Raw genomic sequence first — 20,558 nt, 5'->3', positions numbered from 1 at the left:
CTAATCTCTGGAGAAACCACTGAAACTGATCTAATTTCTATCACTATACATCAGTTTTGCCTAATCTAGAATTTTGTATAAACAGAATCATACAGTATATACTTTTTTTTGGTCTCACTTCTTTTGCCAGTATGTGCTTCAGAGATTCATTCATGTTATTGCATGTATCAGTAGTTCATTCTTTTTTTTATTGTTGAACAGAATTCCACTGTATGACGATACCATAGTTTGCTTATCCATTCACCTGTTGATGAATATTTAGGTTGTTTCCTATTATGTGTATTATGAATAAAGCTGCTAGGAATATTCTTACGCAAATTGTTTTGCAGACACACATTTTCATTTCTCTTGGACACTGGTAATACAAGAGTAGAATTATTGGTCATAGATTAGATATATATTTAACTTTATAGGAAACTGCCAAATAGTTCCCCGAAGTAGTTCTGCCATTTAAAAAAAAATTGAAGTATAGTTCTGCCATTTTTATATGCATACCAGCAGTGTATGGGAGTTCTCCTTGCTCTACATCCCTACCAATATTTAGTATTGTCAGGTGTTTTTAAAAAGATTTTACTTATTTATTTATTTGAGAGAGAGCGAGAGCATGCAAACCGGGGTGGGGGGGGTCAGAGGGAGAGGGAGAGAATCTCAGGCAGACTCTGTGCTGAGCTCCATCCCAGGACCTCGAGATCACAACCTGAGCCAAAACTAAGAGTCGGATGCTCAACTGACCGAGCCACCCAGGTGCCCCTATTGCCAGGTTTTTTAAAGATTAAATATGTGCGTGTAAAGTGGTATCTTATGTGGTTTTAATTTTCACATTAAGGAGGGATAATTTGAAGCCGATGTGTGAAGGATGAGACGCAGATGAGGTGAAGAGGATGGGTGATAAGCATTCTGGGTAAAGGTCACAGAATGCTCGATGGCCCCTAGGTGGGAAGGAGCAGAGCAATCACAAAGAACTGAAAAGGGAATGTGGGGGGGAGGTGAGGCTAGTGAGGTAAGTGGTGGGAAGCACTGAACCATTCATCTTCATGGGACCATGTGGGTCTGGGCAATGCACATACCAGCAGTGACCAGAGTGAGCTAAACAAACGAACAAATAAAACAAAACCCAGTAATGTCCTGGGCTGCATAAAATCCCAGAAATTTCATATTTACCCCAGGAAGTAGGGAGGGAAGCTCATAATGAGCAAAATGGAATTTCTTGTCATCTCAGCAGAAAGGTGCTCAGAATAGGGGTGCCTGGGTGGCTCAGTAAGTTAAGTGACTCTTGATTTCAGCTCAGATCATGATCTCCAGTCCTGGAATAGAGCCCCACATCAGGCTCTGCACTCAGCATGAGGTCTGCTTGTCCTTCCTCTATTCCTCTCCCACTCTCGTTCTCTGTCTCCCTCAAATAAATAAATAAAATCTTAAAAGGTGCTCAGAATGAATTAAATTTGATTTAGAGAAATGAAAGAAATGCGCATTTCCTGAATGTGACCACTTGATTACAAATTCATGGGTACCACACAAGGAAGAGTAGGACTGCTGGGTGGTGGTGAGTACCCATTTGAGTTTTGAGACCAAGAATTTAAAATGAAGTCATTCAGCCTGTTGGTGTGATTTTTCTCTGACAACATTCAGCTGCTCAGGTGCAGGCATGAAAGCTCATCTCAGACTGTAGTGCTTAGCTAGACTGTGGTTTTTCCAGGAAAGTATGTTGGAGGTTGAGGTGAGTAAGGAAATGATTATAATGGTGAATCATGGACTCCAAGCTAGACCAGGAGGGAAATGAAAAATGGACGAGGAATTGGTGGGATTAATGGATTAGAGGTCTCAAAGAGGTTGAAGACTTAGCAAATCGGGTCCTAGCACACAGAATTGAAAGGATGGGAGGTGGTAAATGGGGAGTGAGCTATTATATTTTCATATTTCGAAGATGGGGTCCTTTTGGGGTGATTAAAGTGTTGAGGGTGTGAACTTGGAAGGGTAGCTAAGTGAAGAGGATTGTTGGAGGTGAGAAGATCAAAGGACTGAGAAGCCAGGGTACTGAACAGATCATCAGCATGGATGTTGAACTCACCCATGGTGTTCAAGCATGGTGCTAGTTGAAGGGGCAGGGAAAGATTACATGGGACGTCAGAAGATGACAGCAATCAAGGTGGTCAGCGTAGTAAAGCTGAATAGGAAAAACTTCAAATGAGCAGAGATCTTTGCAGGAGGTGCGTGGGGGAAACCATTAGGAAATTCAAAGTCAACTCTAATATCACTATTATATTTTTCTGACATCCTTCCTATGGCCAATGAACCACATCAAACAAAACCTTTCAACTGGGAATGCTTTATTATAGGTCTTGCCACCAGGAGGCGCTGTCAATAGTGGAACGCGGACCTCCAAGCAGTCCCCGGAGGCCAGGAAAGTGTGTCTCAGCCTGAGCACTGAGGACCCCTACGGCTCTTGTGAGATATTGCAAGGAGCTCCGCCATCCTTCCACACAGCTGCACTTACCTGTAGAGAGATTCTAAGGGTCTGTAAATCTTAAGAAAAAAAAAAAAGAACAAAACGCAAATTCCTAAATTCCTTTAACGAGGTTACTGAGCTATTGGAAGGTTTTAGTTATCATGTATTTTTCCAACAAAAGAGGTCTAAAAGTACAGCTACTATCATGTAGTGGTTTTTTAAAATTTTTAAAAAAATTTTAAAAGATTTTATTTATTTATTTGACAGAGAGAGACACAGCGAGAGAGGGAACACAGCAGGGGGAGTGGGAGAGGGAGAAGCAGGCTTCCCGCCGAACAGGGAGCCCGATTCGGGGCTCGATCCCAGGACCCTGGGATCATGACCCGAGCCGAAGGCAGACGCTTAACGACTGAGCCACCCAGGCACCCCACTATCATGTAGTTTTATGATATTTTCTCCTGCTAAAAGGAGTCCACATAACTGCAGGTTTTGAGAGTTGATGGTAACACCATACTCAAAAATTTTTTTTTCCCCAGGGGCACCTGGGTGGCTCAATCCGTTAGGCATCTGCCTTTGGTTCAGGTGATGATCCCAGGGTCCTCGGATGGAGCCTCCTGTCAGGCTCCCTGCTCAGGAAGGGAGTCTGCCCTCTCCCTCTCCTCCTGCTTGTGCTCGCTTGCTTGCTCACACATTCTCTCTCTCCCACTCATATAAATAAATAAAATCTTAAAAAAAATTATTTGTTGTAAGTAGCATGACACAGTGGGAAGAGCATAGGGCTGGAGTTAGAATTGCAGCAGCAGCAATATTTATTATCATTATAATCAACATTTGAGTGTTTACATGCACCAGAAACTGATGTGAACATTGCATATAAATTGAACATTTATTCCTCCTATAATCTTATGAGGTAGGTACTATTATTAGCCCCATTTGACAGAGAAATAGGGACAGATTAGGTCACTTGCCCAATGTCACACAGCTAATAGGGGTCGTGGGGGTAGTGGGATGGACTTGAATTTCATTTTTCCCCTAACCAGAATAGTTAGGAGAAAACACCTCTGAATCTCAGTAGCTTAATTCAACAGACATTACCTGCTTTACACAGGTTGGCAGGAGGCCTGGGCTTTTATTGTCCTAACTGAGGGACCCAGGCTGACATTAAGTTTCGTTTTGACACATGCTTTCACCATCACCATCACCATCACTGATCTCCACACAAGGAAAAGAGCATCCTATAGTGTCTGCAATGGCAATGAAATGCTTCTGCTTGAAAATATGTGTCATCTCATATTTCACAGTCAAAGCAAGTCTTACACCACTCCCGACTTCGAGGGGGCAAGGAAATGCACTCCTGCCATAAGCCCAGAAGGAGTCAAACCAGACTGTTTGGTACTAATGATTACCACTAACACTCAGGCCCTGGGCAGGTCACGCCTTTCTTGGCCTCAGTTTCCCTCCCCACAAAATGAGCACAATCATTTTGCAAGGACCCCTTGTTATGAGGCTCCCTAATTAAATGGGGATGTTGATTATGGTTAGGTTTGCATCCCACCAAACTTCCACTAGCTGTAAATCTGTTTCACCACAGGCAGCCTTGCAGCCCTCATAAACAGCTGTCTGCAGAATGGCCTTTATCCTAGGATACCTGCCAACCTTTTGGTCACACACACACCTAAAGTCTCGGAGGATATTGCTTTCATTTCCATCAACAACATGCGACAGTTGTAGTCCCAGTGTTTGCTCAAAAGCTTAGTCTGGAACCACCAGCTGTCCAGTTCATGTTGAAAGCTTGAGACTACTTTGGCTTGAGCCTGTGAGGGTCTTAGTGAGTGTTCCTTCCTTCTGGTTCCCCAAGCTCTATCTTTGAATTGAGTCAGATCACCAGGACTGTTTACTTGTCTTCTCACAATTTCACTCCACAGGCACTCCCCAGGATGTCTGCTTTGATTCAGAGATGAGCTAAGCTACAGAAACTCCTTTGTTGGCTAAAGATTGACGGTGCTGATAGCAGTACAAAAAAAATACCCTTAAAAAGTGCATGTTTCACTTCCACACAAACAGAAGTGACCACACTGCAGAGCACTTCGCTGGCTCCTTTCCTATGGGTCGTTTTGCTATGCAGTCATTTGTCCTCTTCCTTGTTCCTCTGATAGACTAGGTTGTGAACTTCGTGAAAATGGGGAAAATTTTTTCATCTGGGTTTCACAGCAGATGTGAAAACTTCGTACTCTGCAGGTTCTCAATAAATGTTCGCTGCATAAAAATGCTTCTGAAGATTCCTCATGTAAGTTAATACACGATGATTTCGTTGTAGAATTTAGTGTCTATGGATGCACAGTTAGGCTAGCTGAACTTCAGGCCCTGAGATTCTGTGAAACTAAAATAAGGTCGAAATGGGGGAGGAGGAGGAGAAGCGCGCGTAAAAGGAGGACATCTCAAGCGGCGGGAGCAAAGGTAGAAGCAGGAAACACAAGGTAACATCGCGCACGGGGAGGACATCACTTTGCCTGGAAGATTAAAACAGGTGAAAGAGGAAGGTTGGAGCCAGATGCCTGTAGGGGTCTAAGGTCAAAGTCCAGAAGGAAGAAATAACAGGATTTTGATTGGAGACAATGAGAGGAAGGCGTAAAAAAGGCAGTGGTGCATCAAATTCTGCGGCCAAGGGCTCCAACAATGAAAAGCAGGATGAGAGGAGGAAATATATCGTATCCCCAAAGCTTCCTCTTATTTATGGGCGCTCCTGTTTCACAGACGGTAAGCAGAAAGCAGAGTCTACGGATCCCCAGGGCCGAAGAAGTGGAGCCGCTCCGTCACGTGGCCAGAAGCGCCCTTGGCACGTGACCCATCTCGCTCTAGGCCAATCAGCTTCCTCAGGGGCGGGACACCGAGTCTGAGAGGCGGGAGCATCAGTCGAGGCCGCCTCTTCTCGCGAGCCTTGCCTCCGTCTCTCCTTAGCCGCCCACGGCCCGGAGAGAAGATCTCGCGAGGTTTGGGCGCTGCGGCGGTAGGAGGAGGACGGAGAAGGACGGAGCGTAGCTGTTGCTGCCTCCCTCGCTCACTCCCTCGCGCTCTCGCCCGCCCCCTCCCTCCCTCCCCTCCCTTCCCCGGCCCCGGCTCCGGCCCCGGCCCATTCGCTGTTCGGTCTTCCGCAGGGAGGATGTCGGGCTCGTCGCTTCCCAGCGCCCTGGCCCTCTCGCTGTTGCTGGTCTCTGGCTCCCTCCTCCCAGGGCCAGGCGCCGCTCAGAACGGTAAGCGGGGGGCCGGGGGCGGGCCGGGCGGGGGCCGAGGGACGCCAGCGACCGGAGGAGGCCGTCCCGGGCCCGAGGAAGTGCCGGAGCAAGGGGAAGAGGGCCGGTCGAGAGTCTGAGGGGCTGCGCACCCAAGGGGAAATGCCGGTCGGGAGTTCGAAGAGGCGCGGGTGTGAGAACCGAGGCGCCGGTCCGAGAGGTGGGGGCGTCCGTTAGGAGCTTGAGGTGTTGCTGACTTACAGGCTCCACATCGTGGGGCTCGTCGCTGCGAGTCGGCGAGGGGCCACCGGGAAGCCGACGTGAGGAGCTGGAGTAGCGGGGGCGGATGAGGAGGGGGCGCAGCTTTTAGAGAAGGTGGTAGAAGACAGGTATTTGTGTTTAAGGCGACGAGATTGGTGTCAGTCAGGCTCCCCAAGAGAATGGGGGTCCCGGGCACTGGGGTCGTCTAGGATTCTACGGGGGCCCCGTGAGACCGGTGACATCCTTAAAAAATAAGGGAGACACTGGGGGGAGGGGAGTCCTGAAGAATACTGAGCAGAGTACTAGAGCCCCAAGGAGGGGTAAAGACTCAGGGAACCTTGGATATGGAGGTGGAGGGAAGGTAGGTGGAAAGCTAAGGTAGTGGGTTGGCTGCAGTAAGGGATCTGGAAAGAAGCAGCTGTGGCTCTCAACGAGATGGGGGAAGAGGGCTGGGTTTGCTAAGGAGGGTGGAGTGTTGGGCATTCTAGGGTAGTGGTTGGGAGAGCAAAAAGGAGTTTCTAAATAAGGAGAGGAAAAATGAGCAGAGGATGGGGAGAAAGGGTTGAAACGGAGGTTGGGGAAATATTTATTAGAGCAATAAGGGTGCCTAGGTACAGAGATGGGGGTGGGGGAAAGACAAAATAATGGAAGGGAGTAAAATGCAGGAAGCCGGGGGTGTAATGTTGGTTTGCAGTGTGGAGGGTATATTAGGGACGGGAGGAGCTGAGTTGTGGCGAGTGCTGTATGATATTGTTTAGGCCTTTGGGAAGACAGAGACACATAACTGGAACTGCAGTGGTGGAACTGAATCTGACTGAAGAGAGGGAGATGGAAGAAGTGGGTTTTAAAGATCTAAAAGTTTGAAAGCAGAACAGACATTATTTCTGAGGACCACGAAAGTAGTTCCTGAGATGTGTGCAGTCTATAGTGGAAACAATTAGGTTTTGAACTGAAGCTCTTTAGAGAAGATGGAGAAATCGTGGAAAATCATGGTGATGGGGGATCAAGACAAAAAAGATTCTGACTGGTGAAGACGTTACAATTCAGCTGCTGAACTGATCTTTCAGAGGTGAAAAATACTGTGAACTAGTTTCTGCTTTTGTGGAAACAGCCTTTAAGAGGTTTAAAAATATTTTTATAGGAAAGAATTTATGAGAAGTCCCTACTAGAGAGTGAACTAGAAATTATTTTTGCTAATTCCTCAGTGTCTCGTTATACTAGAACAATTTAAAATTACTCTTGTTAGAATAGTTGGAATTTAATGGCTTTCATTTTTTTTTTTTTTTAAATCAATGATAGAGCCAATGGAGTTAAGTATCTTATGGAGAGTCTGGGCTTAAAATGCTGAAGATTATGGTGAAAATATATCAATAAACGATTGAAAAAGCACCATCAGTTAAATATAAGTGTTTGTTGTACCAGATTGCACTAATCAAATCTTATGTATGCTTCATGGCCTTGAATTATCACTGCAGGGGTCAGGAAGGAAATATTTTTCAGTCTCTAGCATTGAGTATGTGAAGTCGGTTGGGTATTTTTCAGTTTCCTCCAAAGCTTGAGGCCACTGTGGAAGGCGGGGTAGAGTTAGTCTGATTCGTCTCATCAGTTTTTAGTCTGTGTTAAAAATATTACTTAAAGGAGCCTAATCCTAATTTCAGCTATTTGATTTGTGGAAATAGCATGGTTTCATTTGGCATGATAGGCGAGAGATTCTTGATCTTAACATGGCTTAGCTTCTTTCAATGATTTATAATACGGCGAAATTGTAGTTTCTTAGCAACTAAAGCAATGTTTCTGGATAGGCCTACCAAAGACTCGACTGGCTATTCTCAGTGATATGTGTTCTAAATACGGCATAGTGCAGCTTTTCCTTGAAATGAGCTTGAATTCAGTCATATGACCTGACTGGTGAAGTGAAGCTTAGCCCTATAGTTGACCCAAATGAATGTAAATTTAATTTAAGGAAGAAATGGCTGTGTTTTTGTGTGTTTGAGTCCATATAGGGAAGGATGCCATTTTATAGCTTTCTATAACTTGTTTTATGATAAGATTCATGCTTTCAACTGGTAATAGCCCTGTAAGAGTCTGACCTCTTGTCATGGAGTTTGTATTTTATAGTGCATCAGAAATGGATACCATGCTTTGTATGATGTCAAAATGTTAAGATTATTTATTTAAAATGATGACTTAGGAAAAAAAAAAAACCCTCCAAACCTAAGTGTTTCTGGATTAGGTATGTGGTAGTTTAGACTGATTATGAATGTTTTTCAAAAGGTCTCTTTGATTTTTTCCTAAAATGAAGAGTTTGACTGATGACCTTCAAGCCTCTTGCTTCTCAACTGTGACCCATTACCATAGAGACTCAAGGCTTACATTCAGATAGACTTTCTCATCCAAATTTTAGACTTGTAGGACCACAGCTTAAAGTAAAATCCTTAGTTAAGGTGTTGCTTTTTTGTATGTATCAAGAAAGATGTAATTCATTTTAAAGGAAGAAACTTGTTTTTAAAAAGTAACCTTTCTGATAAAACATTCAAAAACTTTAGACTTTAAAATTGAATAAGGGTAAACAAAGCCGTATTAGATGGTGATCAAGAGCACAGCCTTTGGATCCTGATAGACCTGGGTTTGAGTCCCAGCTCTTCTAGCTAAGTGATCTTGTATAAAGTGCTTAATACTTCCAAGCTTCGGTTTTATCATCTGTAAAAGGAAATTTATAATAATGCCAATCTCCTAGGGATGATGTGAAGATTAAATGAGATAATGGCTATAAAGCACTTACATTTCTGCCTGGCATATAAGTGGGTTTCAGTAGGGAGGGAATTTTTACTATATGTAACATTTGTTACTATATGTAACATATGTTACTATATGTTACTATATGTGCCATATGCTACATTATGTAGCATAACAGTAACTATATGTACTAAATGCTCACTATAGTGTTCGCTGTTAACTGTTGTTATTCCTTAAAAAGTAGCATTATTAATTACTTGTTTTTCATCATGTATATGTTGAGCACAAATTGTTAATGCTGCTCACCATCTTGAATAAAATTAAGTAGGCCATTTTGAAGGCCCTGAACAGAGAGATTTGTGCTTTTGCTTATGTAACTTTAAGTGACCAGCTGCGCTGCGTCCGCAATTGCAAATTCTGGTGAGGAAGTTTATATTTTCATTGTCAGGGAGATTTTATGCCTTTCTTTTTCTTTCAGTGAACTAAATATCTTTCATATGGGTTAGGTATCATCTTTTCATAGAATCCCATTGTTGTGAAAAAGAGAAGCTGAATGTAGTGCCTGGCACACAGTGGGAGTGTTGGAGATGTTAACTAATGAATGAATGTGGAGTGGAGTGTAGAAATGCAGTGTATTCATACTGAAAATATAAAATTTGATAATTAACAGTGCTTAGTGGGAGAAAATAAGGAGTCTAATGAATTTTATTATTAATGAACGAAATTTTAAGAAACCGTTTTGCTTGGGTGATACTAGATAGTTGTGAACATTGTCATACGTAACAGTGCCAGTATTAGCAATAGATGATTCACAAATCTTTTTCTTTTCTGTTGAGTGCTGTTTGCTTCAGTGGTTTGGCAATTTTCTCTCTGTATGTTTTTAGACATGTACTTGCTATTGATTATGCATCTCTTCTTTGGGTGAACTGAAATGAGTGACAGAAGACAGATGTTACCTACAGCATCTGTGGTGCAAATGACATGCCAGATGTCAAGCAAGAGATCTTAACATAATTAATCCAAATAAGATTTTAAATGACCAGAAGAAATAGTTTGCCTTGGAATAAAGCATTTCCTAAGGATTATAAGCCTCCAGTCTCTCAGGCAACTGATAAGTGTCACTACTGATAGAATGGAGCACCTAGGCATGAAAAATTTGTCTTGGGTCTCCGGTGGAAAGGCCATGTTACTAAGTCAGGATTCTTCCTGGGCTCTTAGTCTTTGTTTTTCAAGGTTACTGGTTTCGAATTAGAAAGAGATGCAGATGGGGTTTTTGTGTTGTCAGACTTAATAGACCTGACCTGTTAATACACCAAGGTTTAAAACAACAAAAGGAAATAAAAGCCCTTAAATATAAATGTGCTCCACAGTCCAAACATTTACCATGAATTAAGAGTGAAGATCATTGCAGGTCTGACTTTGAGTTATTCAAATCTTCATGAGAAATTAGGCAAGTTTGTCTTGAAGGAATCCTTCTTTTTCTCAATACAATTTTGATGTGAAGTATTTTCTCTAGAGCATATCTTTAGATGTTAGTAAAAGGCAAAATGTTACTGTCTTGTCTTTATTATTTTTTTAAATAAAAGTAATTGTTTAACTGGGTTTGCAAAGATGGACAGATATGACCAGATATAAGTGTTCCGATGATTTGGACATGTTTTCATTTACTTAGTTTGAGGTACTTTTTCAAAGTAAGATGTATGTAAAATCTGATACTTTGCTGGATCTATGTAAAAATTTTTGTTTACAAGATAGTTTGGGAAGGTAACAAGTAGCTAACATCTACACAAATGAAGTGTAGAAAAACAATGACTTGGATATTTTGCGGGAGATGTTCAAAAAAGTTTGAGTAAAATTATGCAAATAAGTTTTGGAAGAGGTGAATTATGTGAAAACTTTTTTGCATCTATTCCATTTTTGTTTACAGTGAGAGCACAATCTGGGCAGGATCAGAAGTAGAGAATGAAGTTCTAAGAGAAAGGGAAAGACAAGAAAGGCTTCAGTAGTACAAGAAGAAAAGTGGGATGTAAGACAGGAATAAATCTTCATTTGAGGAGCATCTGGAAAAATGGAATCTGTCAGAAAATAAATAGAGCAGGGACCTCTAAAGTAAATTCACACATCAATGTTAAAAAAAAAAAAAGGTATAAAATCACCTCCTATGAACAATTGGCTTGCCTTTGAGTGTGTCTCTTAAAACATTATCATTTTACATGGCATTTTTTAAAATGCCATTGATGACATGGAATTTAATTTTAAGCACCTTAGATAATGCATTTTTAAACTTGTTTGTGAGGTTTTTGTGAATTTTTTTTCCCCCAGAATTCCTAATTTTAGTTGGTAAGGATTAGCTTTGGGAAGGTAGGAAACCTCTCCAGTAAAATTAGTTGACTTATAAACTGCTAGATTTTATAGGCTTAGACACACACACACACAGACTTCTCACTGAGTTTAAAGTGAAATATTGCAGTGATCTTAATGTAAAAACATTTCTGAATAAAATGTTATCTGTTTTTCAAGAATTTGTTCAATTTAGGAGAGGGAGTCAAGATTTGTACCTAATTCCAGTTTACTATGTTATCTAAAACTGAGAGTAGGCCTTTTGTTTGTTTGTTTTTATGTAAATACAAAGATATACATTTACTAATCAAACCTAATTAACGAGGTTATTTTGACCTGATTGCTCAGAACTTCTAATTGGTCTGTGTAGAAATGGGGTTTAAAGAATTTCATAAGTATCCACATTTATTTGCATACAGTAAGTTAGTGGGAGACATGTTTAATGTTCCTCACCCACCTGCTGGTTTTTTGTTTCTTGTTTATGTTTCAGGTTTTAAAAATCCAGTCCTATCTCTTCATTAAAACAGATTGTGGTCAGCTTTGATGGAAACATCTTGTGTTAATTTCCTTGTACTAAAAAGTAGTGAATGGCATTCTTTTGCATTTCTGAAAACAATTATGGAATGTTTTAAGACTGGCTTTCTTTCCAAATAATCCTAATTACTATAAGCTTGTGGTATATTTTATGGTATTTTCCAGAAATATATCAGTATTGATAGGCTTTGTTTCCCTTTGTTTTATCTTAATTTATATCATTACACCCAAGTATTGCTTCAAATTGACTAGACAATGAAATATAAATGAGATGTGAAATCATTCTGAAAGTGTCAGGGTTTTATATATTATGTAAGTTTCTATTATCAGAAAACATTAAGTTACAGATTGTACCAGTAGTTTTAATCCTGTCCAAATGTATACTCACATTCTAAAAGTGGTTAAATATAAAATATTGTACAAGACAAAATGTCAAGTCCTTTTCTGATAGAATACTAACAAGGCAAGATGTTCCATATGCAGTATGATGCAGTAAAAAAAGTAAGTGTGCTTGTGTATATAAATTGTTACGCCATTGATTCTTCTTTTCTTCCTGATACAGTATTTGAAAACCACTTTGACTAGATGATGTCAAAATTCCCTTCCAGTTCTAAAATTACACAATTGACCTTACAGCTTAGGTACCTCTAATGCGTAAAGGGCCTAGGGAGAGAATGCTTTATGTTTTAATAAGTGTTTAGAAACTTACTTTCTGCAAATAAGAAAAACTGATTTTTGAGGCATGCACTGTTTTGAAATCCAACTGCCTGTAAACCTATTTCAGACAACATTTGTAGTTTTTGTTTCAGGAAGGCAGAATGGTGTGTTATAGAGTTCTTATATTAAACTCACTGGGAAAATTGCCAGTGTGAATTAAACATTTTAAGAAATGAAAATCACTGCCAGGTAGGTAGATATTTTGTATTCTTTCTATTGGTGGAAAAGTAGTTGACTATTGTAGAGGCAATGAAGAGACAATGAGGCACAGTTAAATAATTATATTATCCATTGAGGAGGTTTGTTTTCTATTTATGGCTTTGTTTCTCCTGTCTCTTATGTATTTTTTTAGACCTAAACCTTTCCATTATAGTTGAACAAGGCAATCTATTACCTGAATTAAATCTAAGGAAGTTCCTAGATTTATAGTCCTTAGAAACGGTGTGTTCAAGTCTCTGTTTATTAGTTTATTCATTATACTTCTTCGTATTTGTTAAGTAGGTCCATTTCCTTGTTTTCTTTTTTTACATTTTTGTTAGAATTTCAAACATATAAAAAGTAGAGTGAGTAATGTAATAAACTCCCATATACTCTTCATCTAGTTTCAAGAGTTATAAGTACATCCTTGCTGCTTATTAATTTAAAAATAACTTGAAAAATTAACATTACAAACTAAAATTTTCTAGATGCTGAAATGCAGTTAGTAGGGATTAGCTTATGTTAGTAAAATAGAAATGATTTGGTTCACAATTATGTTGAAATGATTCTAAAAATATAAAAGCTCTTTAGAGAAAGGCTTTAACACTTTTGTTTGTGATCCAGAACTACAGATTTTATTTGTGACTAAGTATATGCGTAAGTATGTAACATTTTGTATATGTGCTGCCGAAGTGAGCACAAGTATGTAACATTTTGTACAATATCTGAGGCATTTGTCAGTAATATCAACATGTACTGTTAATAAGGAAAATATAGCGTTGTTGAATTAATACATTAGCCATTACATATATATAGTATTGACTTTTTCCTATCTGAACTAGGGGAAGCTACAGTAGTTTGAATATCATAATCATAATCAAAGCATAAGTTTTCTAGTATGTTTAGTATGTTTAGTTGTCCTTTTATTATTTTTTTAAAGATTTGAGAGAGTGAGAGCGCATAGGGGGGCGGGGTGGAGGGGCAGAGGGGGAGAGAGAATAGAATCTCAAGCAGACTCCCACTGAAGCCAGGGCCCAACACAGGGCTCGGATCTCAGGGCTCTGAGATCATGACCTGAGCCACTAAGGTGCCCCTTTAGTTGTCCTTTTAAATTAGAACTTCTGTTCCTTATTCCCTTGCCCCTGCCTTTGAGTTATTGGTTGAGTACAGGACTGGGAACACTTCTATTCAGAACTGAATGCTTACTCTGATGCCATTGTCTGAGGCATTTTGCTGGTGGGTACAAAATGACTTGAGCACTGGCCACAGGGAAGGAGGGAAAAAGAAAACAGAACCATTACTGAAGAATCGTTAGCCTTTCATGGTTAAGATCCTAGAGTAGCAAGTTTACTCATTTTTAGACACTGCTTTGAGGGAAATAAGGTAACAATATGTTCTTATCCTGTGTTGACAACTATCTGAATACTTTCCTCCCCCTGTCCCTTTCTTTCAAAGATTTTATTTTTTAAGTAATCTCTACATCCAGTGTGGGGCTTTAACTCAAAACTCTGAGATCAAGAGTCACATGCTCTACTGACTGAGCCAGCAAGGCTTTCAAAAGTATTGAAATACTTTTCAATCCATAGATTGAAGGAATATGTTAAATTTAACTGAGGATTTTTCGATTATACAAGTTCAGCAGGTTGGAAACCATTGTGGAACAACTGGAAAAATAGCATAGCAGCTCCAGCATTGAAATTCTATTTGTTAATGCTGAGTATCAAATCATTCACCAGGGAAGATGAAATAAATGGCCTTAATGCAAACCAGGAAACTGCTACCTAGAAAAGAGCAACTATAAAGGGGTTTCACATAACTTCCAGGGAGCTGTCGTTGAATTACCCTTAGAAAAATAACCTAGTGATCACATATCAAAATTAATGGCACTACTAACAGTGTTACTGTTTTCTTACTAGGATAGAACTCTAAATAATTATGGACACTTTCCAGCCACATTTAAGATAATGCAGATAATTCTACACTGATGGTAGCATAAGCCTTAGGACAAAAGCCTGAAGGAGCTAAATACAGGAAAAGGGAGCACTAGGGGGATGTGATTATCTATTAATACTTTCAAGGTAGCAGTATAAATGAAGTAAGGGAATTAGGCAGTCTCCAAAGATGGATGGGCTCTATCAAAGAGCAGTGGCCTAGAGCATGAGGAGGAAAAGTATGGGCTTAGTATTAAGAAGATGATTTTAATGAAACGAGCAGAAGAATAGTTATTTGCTCTCACTCATTGTCGGAGCTGTTTATAAGTAGGGCAAAGAGCTGGTTGAGAGGAGAGGGGCCTCATAAAACAAAAGGGAGGATCTCTTTACATCTAGTACTTGCTTAAGAGCTCAATAATAGAAAAAACTTTTATGGAAATACGAAGTGAAATGGGATATCCAGAAATTTCTAAGGGTCAGAGATTAGTTTTCAACACTAAAGTTCTATGATTATGAATTCAAGAAAAATGGCAGATTAACTTTGGAATCCATTAAAGTAGCTTTTAGGATCTGCCTGTCATACTGAAAACAGGATTCTGTTTATCATAATCTTTATGAACAAATTTTTTTTGTTTAGTTATAAAAAACCTACATTATGAAACTTTCCCAGTTTGGGTTTTACACATATAGAACCATAAACTTCATAAGAGTTCATACTGCATTGAACCTAGTAAAAGTTTAACCTTTGGCTCTTAGAAAATAGGCATTTTTTATATGGTAAATGTCTGCTCTTAAAGAAAACCTTATCAACAGGAATAAAGCACTGCCAGACTAACTCTTTAAGACTTCATTGGTCGGGGCGCCTGGGTGGCTCAGTTGGTTAAGCCACTGCCTTCGGCTCAGGTCATGATCCTGGAGTCCCGGGATCGAGTCCCGCATCGGGCTCCCTGCTCAGCAGGGAGTCTGCTTCTCCCTCTGACCCTCCCCCCTCTCATGCTCTATCTCATTCTCTCTCTCAAATAAATAAACAAAATCTTAAAAAAAAAAAAAAAGACTTCATTGGTCAAAATTCTGCTGTGATAGAAGCCCTAGCCTATTCTATGAGTGGGAGCTGATGCTGTAATACTTTGGTAGAGGTGAGAGATCACTTTAATTAGTTCAGAGTATAGGGTTGCCAGATAAAATGTAGGATGCTCAGTTATATTTGAGTTTCAGATAAACAACAAAGAATTTTTATTTGCGGGGCGCCTGGGTGGCTCAGTTGGTTAAGCGTCTGCCTTTGGCTCAGGTCATGATCCTGGAGTCCCGGGATCGAGTCCCGCATCGGGCTCCCTGCTCAGCGGGGAGTCTGCTTCTCCCTCTGACCCTACCCCTCTCAAGCTCTCTCTCTCTCTCATTCTCTCTCTCAAATAAATAAATAAAATCTTCAAAAAAAAAAAGAAAGAATTTTTATTTGCTAAATCTGGCAACGTTAGAAGAAGGTCTTTTTTTTTTTCCCCCCTATTTTGGTTTTCCGTTTAGAACTTAAGTGACAAAGCATCTTATAATTTGGTGAGTTTTGTGTATTAAAATAAATCTTTTTAAAGTAGATTTAATATGACCAAAATTGTCATATTAAAATTTGCATATTGTCATATTGCAAATTTTGTGTGAGAAATTATAGTTTAGGGTAGTGTTTTATTTTGGTTACTCATATTTCTATATATGTTTTCTTCAATTCTGTTATATTTGACAGAGTAGGATTTTTATTCTTTAAAAATTGAAGCTATTTTCAGGAAGGATTGTGAGCACAAGCTCTTAGGTGGTTATTTTATCAACTCCCCTCTTTTCTCCTTACCTAAAATATTTTAAAATTTAGGGCACTATTGCCTGAGGGTATATGATAAAGATGATTCTGGGGCTATTCATTCAAGGATTGTCCTTTTTCAGATTTTTACCTTGGGGCTTGGAATATATTTGCATTCTTAGCATGGAAGAAGAGAAATGTATATGAGTGAAGATGTGACTGACCACACACCCTTTTCCTCCTAGTGGTTTCTATTCTAATTTTTCATTTGCTGAATTATAACCACCTGATTTAGAGAGTCAGAAAGTAGATGTTAGCTCTGCAGTTGACGGATGTGATTTCTTTACAGGTAAGTTTTTAATACTAAGAAAAATCATGGTTTCATGAGCTTTAGTTACAAGGTCTTTGACCAGAGAGGTGTGTCACCCTATATTAGTAATTTGGTATAAGAGATTTTACCTTCTGTCTTTTGGTGTGGGCCAGGGTGAGGCAGCTATAAGAATAACAAGAATTGCACAATGTGTATGTTCCAGGGTGGGGGTGCCTGGGTGGCACAGTCAGTTAAGCATCCGACTCTTGGTGTTCAGCTCAGGTCATGATCTTGGGGTCCTGGGATTGAGCCCCCATCGGGCTCCATGCTCAGCAGAGAGTCTGCTTGAGATTCTATCCTCCCTCTCCCTCTGCCCCTCCTGCTTGTGCTGTCACTCTCTCTCTCTCAAATAAATTAAAAAAAAAAAAAAAGGTTCTAGCATGAATGATATTAAGGATATTAAGTAACATAAAGCATGATCATACCTATACGTACACATATTTATTTTAAAAATATTTAAGGCAGTTTTAAGAGGTGTTCAAAATAATTCATGGTTTTTATGAAACTAGAAAATTAGTGTAGTTTAAATTTGATGTCTAAACTCAGTTGGAGACCATATTACAAGATAAACTGATACTATGTCCCCACTGTGAATATAAAATGTAAATAAAAACTGTGTTAAAATGTTATTTTGTGGGGCAGTGTAGTTGAATAGAAAAGTACTGGATTTGGCAGTAGCCTTGAATTCCTATTTCCATTTTAGTTGCCATGGTTTCTATTTTTAAAATTAGGTTAGTACTTAATCCATAGGGTTTTCATTAAATTAAATGATAATGTGTGGGAAAGTGCTTTATAAACTGCTATATTGTAAAGTGGCATGTATGTATAGCTTTGAGTTATAGGGCCTTGTACTTTATAAAGTATTTACCCTTATAGGTTAACTGCAACTCTGGTGGTTTATAGGAAATTGAGGAGGAAAATGAAATGCTAACGAGAAGGGCAAGATTATTTCAAGGTTGGTTTTTCTGACAAATGATGACCATCTTAGAATGTGAATTTTATTTTATTTTATTATTTTATTTATTTTATTCTTTTTAGAAGTGAGGGAGGGGCAGAAAGGGGATGGGAGAGAGAGAATCTTAAGCAGGCTCCACACCCAACATGGAGTCCGATGTGGGCTCTATCTCACTACCCTGAGATCATGACCTGGGCTGAAATCAAGAGTTGGACGCTTAACTGACTGAGCCACCCAGATGCCCCTATTTTTTTTTTTTTTTAAGAATGTGTTTCACTGAATTATCCTCCCTCTCCTGGGGAAAGCTGATACTGAATTTCTATAATCTTTGAAGTGTGCTTCCCAGTACTGCTGTCATCTCAAGTTAAATCTGGTTATAGGGACATCCTGTTACCCTTCATGCCCGTTCCCTCCTTGCCCTAGATAGATGACAATAGTCAAGTATATTTTGTATCCTCTTTTTTTTTTTTTTTTTTTTAGATTTTAATTATTTATTTGACAGAGAGAGACATAGCGAGAGCAGGAACACAAGCAGGGGGAGTGGGAGAGGGAGAAGCAGGCTTCCCGCCGAGCAGGGAGCCCGATGTGGGACTCGATCCCAGGGTCCTGGGATCATGACCTGAGCCGAAGGCAGATGCTTAACGACTGAGCCACCCAGGCGCCCTTTTGTATCCTCTTTCTTAACGCATTTTTGTAACTCTCCTTTACTATCCTTACTATCCTTTATTCATCCTGAATGAAATTCATAGATGTTTTACTCTACCTACACATTAAGAAAAAAAAATGTAATGCCCTAAATGTAATATAAAGGAGAAAATAATAATACAATAGTTTGGTCCGAATGTTTAGGCATGGCTGCACAGGAAGGCAATGAGGTAGCCAAGAAAAACCAAGAATGTGACAGTTACAAATGCAGTAGTCTTGCTGTAAAGGTGACTCAAATACCACAGGTGGCACTGCTGTTGACAATGTCATTTTCTGAGAAGGTGAACAACTTTGGTGAAGTTCCAAATGAAACAAAGTCCGGTCTATTCTCACTCTACATGGTAGTTACATTCCTGGAAAACTGAGTGATGATTAAAACCATGTAAGAATACTTTGTGTGTTATATTTAAAACAGAGGTTCTAGGTTCAGAACCAAGTTTTTCATCTTGAATGCCATTTGAAAGTAGTGTAGGAAGAGGGACAACTCTGTTGTTTAAGACGTATCCTATTTTGTGGGATGTTGAGGATCCTTGGACCTGACCCTCTAGAGGCTAGTAATCAATCACGTGTCAACCAAAAGTATACCCACAAATTTCCAGAATGCTCCATAAAAGGCAGAACAGTCTCCACTGAAAATACTTCTATGAGTCCCTCCACTTGTAAGTATCCTTAGATAGAGGATTATAGTACCTAGTCCCCAGGACAACCATTGGTCAAAGCCACACCTCTTCTAGGAATGGAAAGGCAAGGAGAGCAGCTGTTCACTTGTTTTTATCTTTTGGTTAACATGCACTAGAGCAGGGGCTGCAAACTCATTTATTGCAAAAGCTAGGCAAGTACCGTTTGCTAAACTGGAGAATACAATACATGCTTTGTGAAAACACTGCAAGTTGGACTTCTAAAAATACTGGTCAAATAAAACTGTCAGTGGGCCCCGTTTTGCATGCTCTTTACCAAAGGATATTATGAATTTTGAAACCCGAGGCATTTGATTGGAGTCCTGATTTTTGGCAATTTTCTCTCTCCCTTTTTTTTTTTTTAAGATTATTTATTTGAGAGAGAGAGCACGAGCAGAGGGAGAGAGAAAAGGAGAAGCAGACTCTCCACTGAGCTGGGAGCCAGATGTGGGGCTGGATCCCAGGCGCCTGGGATCATGACCTGAGCCAAAGGCAGACACTTAACCGCTAAACCACCCACGTGCCCCCTGGCAATTCTCTTAATCCTTGTTTCCTTATCTGTGGATTAGGTGAATGCACACCTCATAGAGTAGTGTCAGAATGGGATTGCATACGTAAATCACCTAGCATGATACCTGACACAAGATAGGTGTTTGATAACAGTTTCTTTCACTATTATCCTTTCAGTTATCTTGGTTTACTTTTTAATCTGAAAGCTTAGTTGTGTGTTTTTATAGTGAAATGATTATGAAATTTGAAATCTCTAATATGGGAGATATTTGTCCCTTTTTATTTTTAATAGAAGCAAGGAAGTAATTAAAATGATTTTTTTTTGGTTAACACACAACCTATCAACCATTTAAGATCTTTGGAGCCTGATGCTAACACTAAACATGCTAATTCCAAACAATCAACCTCCTTAGTCTTTCAGGTTGGCTTTCAACCTTAGCATAGCAATAATGTGTTTAGCAATGCTATCTACCTATTTATTTATAAAGATTTATTTATTTATTTGAGAGAGAGTGCAAGGGGTGGGGAGGAGCAGAGGGGGAGAGGCAGGGAGAAACCCAAGCAGGCTCCTCACTGAGCACAGACCCCAACTTCGGGCCTGATCCACGACTCTGTGATCACGACCTGTGTGGAAACCAAGAGTTGGATGCTTAACTGACGTGCCACCCAGGTGCCCTGCAGTGCTATTTATTTTTGAAGTAATGGTAGAGTGGGTGATATTGCTAGTACTACAGTACTTTATAGCACCTTCAAAATTAGATTATGCTTATAGTAGTGACATTTTTATAGTTGTTGCTTGAGTTAGAAATTTAGCAACATGATTGTCACTAGGAAACTCACGTGTGTGATTTTCTTCCAGTTCAGTGAATGTTTTAAAAGTTCCACATTTTCTTGGTTCTTGTAAAATGCTTTAAAGGCATATATGTCTTGCTGTACATCTCGTCTTCATACTTTAGCAGCAGAAAATTCTTTTTAACTTTAGGCATTAAGACAGGGACCTAAATGTTTAAGGCAATACAAGAAACATGTGCTTTATTCCTTTATTCTTGTCCTCAGAATTCTCTTGTTCGTCTGTTTTCCTCCACAATATGGTTTTGAGTCCTTTTTAAGAGCTTTATGCTTTGGGCGCCTGGGTGGCTCAGTTGGTTAAGCGACTGCCTTC

General features: G+C 39.7%; 1 protein-coding gene across 2 annotated transcripts in view; it reads left to right on the top strand.

Annotated features, from left to right (window-relative positions):
• The first annotated feature begins 5,441 nt into the window (after positions 1-5,441).
• The window catches only part of NPTN (neuroplastin), a 71,821-nt gene continuing 56,704 nt past the window's right edge, over positions 5,442-20,558 (top strand). Inside the window, exon 1 of one of the 2 annotated variants that reach the window (XM_031036308.2) lies at positions 5,442-5,697. In XM_031036308.2, coding sequence (XP_030892168.2) covers positions 5,607-5,697 — 91 coding nt within the window. In that variant the 5' untranslated portion in view covers positions 5,442-5,606. The remainder of the gene's footprint in view (positions 5,698-20,558) is intronic. The other variant, XM_081831375.1, reaches the window with a different exon arrangement.

The sequence above is a fragment of the Leptonychotes weddellii genome, chromosome 9, assembly GCF_054177405.1.
Source record: "Leptonychotes weddellii isolate Sample4059 chromosome 9, ASM5417740v2, whole genome shotgun sequence".
NCBI lineage: Eukaryota > Metazoa > Chordata > Mammalia > Carnivora > Phocidae > Leptonychotes > Leptonychotes weddellii.
Note: the sequence above shows the minus strand (reverse complement) of the source record. Positions and strands in the feature narration are given on the sequence as shown.